Consider the following 7,543-nt stretch of genomic DNA (forward strand, 5'->3'; position numbering starts at 1 on the left):
TGCAACTTTCCTTTCGCCACAACCCAGCTCAATTATACAAACCTCTACTGACTCTCAGGGCGGCTTACTTTCCGAGGATAATCAATGAATGGAGAATAAAATCACTTTTTAATTAACCCGAATCATCCCAATGATGCCATACGGCATCACTTGACATATTTTATACTGTTCAACACTAAAACTTTGTGCCGGATCAGCGCGGCCACACTATCGGGAATTTCGGTGGACTGTACAAGATACACGGGCACTCAACTTGGCTCTAAGCCGGGAAATCCGAGCCTTTATTCAGACGGGAAACTATAGAACGGAGTGAACTGGCTACTGTTCTGATCGAACGTTTATTCGGGACTGATCCCATTCGTGATTTATGCTCTACATTTCTAACTGAACCGATAACGATCGAGAGATTGTCTCTTGATATGCGATGTGTGCGTTTAGTAGCTCGATGCCCGGTAGCACCGTGCACTAGCGTTAGCCTATTCTATCTCTGTTTCGCAACATCCCGGCCGCCTTGAAAAACCTTTCAACTTTGATTCACAATTTCGTTATAATTGCTAAAACTACTATAACTACTACTTCTACTACATGCAATTTAACAATGATACGAACATTAAATAAGTTGGTCATTTTAACTGGCTGAGTTTCGCCTTGATAAATGTATATCGAAGTTGCACAATTTGTATTGTATTTTGCTTCGTCGCTGACAGGATACTTGAAGACGTTCTCGATGACTGCTACTGAGACGCATCATGCTGCCGTATATGTCCTTCGCCAGAAAAATGTGATAAAACACTACGCGTAGTCTGCCGGTTGATTTTTGCTGCTGTACTGGATCCATTTTATCTCTTCAGTGGATGCTTTTGGTCTCTACCGATGAACTTTGTGTGAACGAGCGCTGTACCAATCCCAGTTGGACTCACCGCGGATTGCAGTGAAGATCGTGGATCTTAGCGACTGAAAAGATGAGAGGGTGCTTTTTAAACCGAAATTTCAAACTTTGATAAGACTTCCCTGGAGCGGAGGTCTCCGCGACCTCCGCGGGTGCTTCCAGCACCGTTGCTGGTAAGCTGACGCATTCTTGGTGACTTCTGCTGATTTGCTGACTTCTAGTACATCTTCTGGAGCTCTCGTGGATGGGACGAAATAGGACGACTTCCTATTAGATTGCTGACTGACTGCTGCTTTCTTCTGCGTGGGTCATCGTAAAGCTGGTCGAGCTGTTAGATACCCAGTATGGAATAGTTTCCGATCTCGAGTTACCGCCGGTTCCGCTTCTTCCGGACGGTAGGAGAATAGGCCACGAAGGAGTTTGCTTTCTTGTGACCTGACGATTCAAATGAGAGTGCATTACTTTCTTATCATCATGTGGAGACTATTAGTCTCCACGGCGCAGCAAGCGCCGAGTCTAAAGTGCAACATGCTGCACTAGACCAAAATAACAGTGCGATGAACAATGACAATAATCCACGGATTGACGTTTCTGTAGGATGCGATACGGACCTTAGTGTGGTAGACAACAGCATAATCAACCGATAGCGTAGGGGGCAATGGACAATGATGCTAGCGAAAAAGAAATCGTATTACTTTTTGAACAAACAAAAATACATAAAGACTTAACTGGGATGCGGGGGTCTTCCAACCCCCGCAGGCGTCCAAGCCGCCTTGTTGGAGGAGAAACTAAGACTCCTCTTCAATGGATGGTTGATTATCTCGGATTGGTAGAACGCAAATCTTCGAGATTCCTCTTTCGTAGATTCCGTCTTTCGTTTTGACAACGGCCACCCGGACGTTGCCGTCGTTTCCGGTGTGTACTTGAATCACTCTTCCAAGCAACCAACGTAAAGGGGGGAGGTTTTCCTCCTTCAGCAGTACCATTGTGCCGATGCGTAAGTTGTCTCTTTGCCTGGTCCACTTCGTGCGGTTGTGTAGATCCGAAAGGTACTGCGTCGACCATTTCTTCCAGATCATTTGTACAAAGTTCTGAGTTTTTTGCCACATTGATAGTCTGTTCTCTGGTATCTCATCCAATGTTGGTTCGGCTATGCTTGTGATCGGTCGCTGGACAAGAAAGTGGCCTGGTGTCAATACAGCGAGATCGTTTGGGTCACTGCTCAGCGGTGTCAAGGGTCGTGAATTTAAGCAGGCCTCAATTTGTACGAGTACGGTTACAAATTCATCATACGTCAGACTTCGAATGCCGATTGTTTTCTTGAAATGCGTTTTAAAGGATTTCACCGCGGCCTCCCACAGGCCACCGAAGTTGGGAGATCGAGCGGGAATGAATTTAAATTCGATACTTTCGTTGTTTGCTCCTTTGGTCACGGCTTCTTGAAAATGTTGTTCCCCAAACAGTTTTGCCAATTCATCAAGTTCTCTTCTAGCACCAACAAATGTCTTCGCATTATCGCACATTATCAGAATAGGTTTCGATCTGCGAGCCACAAATCGCCTTAGAGCGGCAAGAAAGGCTTGGGTCGTAAGATCAGCCACTGCTTCTAGATGTACCGCTTTTGTCACCAAACATACGAAAACTGCTACAAAACACTTCACCGGACGAGCCTTGCGACCCGGATATGACATATAAAATGGACCGCAGTAATCTAAACCAACTTTCAAGAAGGGTGGGGCAGGATTCACTCTTTCTTCAGGTAGGTCAGCCATTAACTGATCTTGTACCTTAGGCTTGCTCCGGAAGCACGGTATGCATTGGTGGATTATCTGTCGGGCTATTCGCCGAATGTTCAATGGCCAAAAACGCTCTCGTACGCACGATATCAGAAGTTGTTGACCTGCATGGTAGTACTTGTGATGGTAATGACGTACAATCAATGCAGTAAGTGGGTGCCGGTCGTCCAAGATGATGGGATGTTTTCTGCCGATTGGTATTGCAGCATTACTCAACCGGCCGCCGAGCTGTATTACACCTTCTACGAGTTGAGGATTTTTTCCTATAAGTCTGGATGATCGAGCAACCTGATCTCCCTTGGACAGTGCTGCAAGCTCTGTAGCAAAGCATTCGCGCTGTGACAGTCTAACCAACACCATCAATGCTTCCTCCGATTCTGCGTATGTTATAAACCCAATCTTTCTGTTTCCGCGGTTCGCCCTTTTTGCATTATTGGTGAATCTTCGTATAACAGCTACTAAACGTACCAGCGACAGCAATGATGAACGCAGTGAGAAAATTTCGCTATGGGACACCGCCTGCATTGCACATACTATTGACGCCTTTTCCTCTTCACAAGCCACAAGTTTGTCCTCTTGTGTTTCTAGGCTGGCATGCGGCCACGTGTTTCGTTCTTGTCGCAACCACAATGGTCCATGCCACCATAAGTTCGAATAACTTAGCTGTGCTGGTAGCATGCCGCGGGATACGAGATCCGCGGGATTTTCTATTCCGGCCACGTGATTCCAAATACTACCTCTGGTTACATGTTGTATTTCAGAGACCCTATGAGCCACAAACGGTTGCCAGCGGGACGGAGACGACGATAGCCAACATTTAACAATCATAGAGTCGGTCCAGAAGATTGTATTTGAGTCAAACAACGTGCTACCTTTGACCTTTTCGTACAAATGACTCAACAACACTGCCGCAGATAATTCAAGTCGAGGAATCGATAGTTTTTTCTTCTTTCGCTTTAAATCTTCCAACGGCGCAACCTTAGATTTCGTTGTAAGAAGACGAACGGTTATTGCACCATCATCCCACACACTTCTCAGATAGATACAGGCTCCGTAAGCCTTTTCGGAAGCATCGCAGAACCCGTGCAGCTCGAGTTGCACACACGTTGAACAGATACCAATCCAGCGTGGCACAGTGATGGATTCAAGACTCAACATATTTCTTCGGAATTCTACCCAATATTGCTCGAGTTCTTCAGGCAGAGGTATATCCCAATCAAGTGATCCTTTCCACAATTCTTGCAGGAATATTTTTGCTAATATAGTAACAGGACTCACTAAGCCTAGCGGGTCAAAGATTCGAGCAGCATCTGATAACACGACTCTTTTCGTAATGACGGCACTGCTATTCCACTTCGGGACATTGAATCGAAAATCATCGCTGATGGAATCCCACAATAAGCCAAGGGTTTTTACTGCCGCACTCGACGAATCCAACTCCTTTGCACTATCATCATCGCGCAGGTGGCTTGGGACGTTTATTAGGGCCTCTCCTTTATTACTCCGCCACTTTCGCAGCACAAAACCAGCTGACTCGAGGAGATGACTTGTTTGCGACACCAACTCACACACTTGATCGATGGTGTCTGCCCCAGATAGCAAATCATCGACATAAAAGTCCCTTTCAACTGCCTTTGCTCCGATGGGATGAGACTCTTTTCCTTGTTCGGCCAGTGTTTGCAAACATTTTGTCGCCAAATACGGGGCAGATGCTGTTCCGTAGGTCACTGTGGTAAGTTTATAACATTTGATTGGGTCAGTAGGGCTATCTCTCCATAGAATCCTTTGCAGATCTTGATCGGATGCTTGTACCTTTACCATCCGATACATTTTTGCGACATCCGCTACGACGGCAATCATATGGCAGCGAAAACGAAGAATGATACTGAGCAGATCTTCCTGCACGACAGGCCCTACCATCAACGCATTATTGAGAGAAATTCCAGTAGAGGTTGCACACGAAGCGTCGAATACAACACGAAGTTTCGTTGTAGTGCTGTCTGGCTTAATCACAGCATGATGAGGCATATAATAAGTTTGCGACACGTCGAGCTCTCTGATTTCTACCATATGTCCCATTGACCTGTATTCATGAATGAATTCCATATACTGCTGCCTGAGACTATCATTTGCATTCAAACGTCTCTCAACACCTAGAAAGCGCTTTAAAGCAGTCGCTCGAGATTCGCCCAGCTTGTGCATGAGCGATTCCTTTTTTGGCAGAGTAACGATGAATCTACCCTCTTTGTCACGGATTGTCGTATCATTAAAATGCTTCTCGCATTCGGTCTCCTCGATTGACATAGTACTTTTTACATGACAAGACTCCAGCTCCCAAAATCTGGCCAACAGTTCTTGAATGTTAATCTGCGGATCTATCTCGGTAACTAGCACTACTCGTGGTACAATCGCTGATTCTCCGTCAGCCACTCCAGACACGATCCATCCGAATGTAGTGTTTTGCAAGGTCGGACCACTCTCCCCTAACTTTCGCCTTCCTTCACATAGCAGGTCATAAAAATATTCTGCGCCGATTATTAAATCCACCCCTCCAGGTACATTAAAGTGTGGGTCAGCCAGTATGATTTCGCTCGGAACCTCAAGTTGATTCATTGGACTTAACGGAATTTTTGACGTGACTTTGTTTAGCACGTGGAACTTCATCGGTTGTACGTATTCCGAAATCAATGACGAACGAGCCAGGATTGTCGCTACTACTGCACTTGTTGACGTAGTCTCAGACGATCCGACTCCTTTTACCTTCAGATATTCTGATATTGACGGACATTTCAACTTCTGTGCGATCTGCCTGGTCATCAGGTTTCGCTGGGAAGCACTGTCAAGCAGGGCTCTTACCAGAAATGTATTGCCGTAATGGTCACGAATTTTTACAATCGCGGTAGATAATAAAACATCTCGAGAAGAGCTCATAGAATTTGTAGCCATCGAAACGGCTTGATCACATGTGGCAGTGTTTTCTGTGGTAGTTCTTGGGCATGTTTGCTGCGAGTTGCTGCTCGAAGCAAGTGTACGTGTAGAATGTTGTGTGGATTGTAGTGGCTGTGATTGGTTTTGTGGCTTTGATTGTGGTGGCTGTGTTCGTGTGCTCGCTTGATGAGGTCGCGGCGGCATTTGCGAGACGCGGGTAGTGGCAGTGTTTCCACGGAAAGCATTAGCAAAGCAGTCATGCAATAGTGTGTGGTGTTTACGTTTGCAGATTGTACAGAAACCTCTTGAACATTTGCTTACTACGTGACCAGGCGACAAACAATTAAAACAGAGTAGATTTCGTTTTACCGTAGCAATCTTATCAGCAGAATTCATCTTACGAATGGCTGGACACTGAAATATGTTGTGTGGGGATCCGTTACAAAAGCAGCAACTGTTTGGTTCCACTGACACTGAATGGACGGCCACATGCTTGTATTGATGACGTTCTACATGTTGGGATTTCGCAGGTGCGATAGACTGGAGCACCGAGCATTGTCTTCGCAGGAACTCTGTCATAGCCTCGTACTTCACAAATTCCTTTGAGTTGGACTGCGTCTCCCAATTCCGAAGCGTTACCGAGTCTAACTTTGAGGTCAAAATGTACGCTATAAGAATTGACCAGTTGTTCGTCTGGATTCCCAATTTTTCAATCATTTGTAAATTTTTATCAAATGTGCTCAGCAATTGGTTCAAAGCTTCAAAACTCTCCTTTCGCACTGACTCCGCCGAGAACAAGGCATCCAAATGACTTTTAAGAATCAGTTTCTTGTTTTCATATCGGTTTTCTAACGCATGCCAAGCAACATCGTAGTTTGCTTCAGAAAGTTCAATGGATTGAATCTCTTGCTGCGCTTCTCCGGTAACAGAAGCGCGTAAATAGGTAAACTTGTCAATTGCGGAGAGAGTATGGTTGTTGTCAATTAACGATCGGAAGCTGTCTCGAAACGATATCCACTGCATTAGGTTCCCACTGAATGTGGGTAGTTTTATGTCGGGTAATTTCACTCTCGATATGGGAACACTAGGGCATACTGCCGTATCTGATACAGGAGGATTCACTGTTTGCTGCTTCGGTTTTAGGCTCAGTAACATGGCCTTTGCTTCGCAGTATAAATTTTCGAATTCCCATACTATAGTTGTATTAGTGTTGAGGTGGGCTTCAAGTCGTGCTTCTATCTCTCCAACGCTCGGTTCCCTCAAGTCCGCACTGTCCGTTAGTGCTTCAATTTTTCGTCTCACAGCGTAGAACTTGGTCAGCGTATCTTCTACCATAGCCAACCGAACCTCAATCTGAGCTTCATCTCGTTCCTTGGAATAGTTGGTAGCAAACTGTTTCACCATTAGCAAAGTATTTCGCAGTTGTCTTTCCTGCATCTGATGCTCTCGGAGAGTTGTAACAGGCATATCGAATCACTAAAGTAATTATCACTATTGACAGCGAAACGATTCACGCGCGCGACCTCTTGACAGAAAATAAAGAAATTCAATAAAATCTGCTTAGCGAACAAGACCGACCAACAAATGCCAACAAGAAAACCAGAAATCGTCAATCGGGAGAAATAGGCTCACTATAAAATCCAACACAAATCGGAAGAAAAACTCGCAAGTAGCTTGATTTAATTTCTATTGTATTTAGCTCAAGCAACCATCGGAATTTCCGCGATGGCAGATACCACATGCAACGACTGCTCACACGACAAAAAACATGCACATGCAACTTCTCTGGTAAGCGGGTGAAATCCACGGGCAAATTTTCCAATCACTCCTTCTCGGTAACTTGGTTTCCGTGCGACGATCATCTATTTTGAAGAATCACTTTCAGCATGCAGTCCGCCTTTGTTCCAGATGCACTTTTTGCACTTCAGTG

At 45.2% G+C, this 7,543-nt stretch overlaps 1 protein-coding gene across 1 annotated transcript; it reads right to left on the reverse strand.

Annotated features, from left to right (window-relative positions):
• Positions 1-1,677: 1,677 nt before the first annotated feature.
• Positions 1,678-7,080, reverse strand: LOC128736793 (uncharacterized). Its single transcript, XM_053831283.1, has one exon. It carries the CDS (start codon positions 7,078-7,080, stop codon positions 1,678-1,680), a length of 5,403 nt encoding a protein of 1,800 aa, XP_053687258.1.
• Between the last annotated feature and the right edge of the window lie 463 nt (positions 7,081-7,543).

Source organism: Sabethes cyaneus, chromosome 2, assembly GCF_943734655.1.
Source record: "Sabethes cyaneus chromosome 2, idSabCyanKW18_F2, whole genome shotgun sequence".
NCBI classification, from domain to species: domain Eukaryota; kingdom Metazoa; phylum Arthropoda; class Insecta; order Diptera; family Culicidae; genus Sabethes; species Sabethes cyaneus.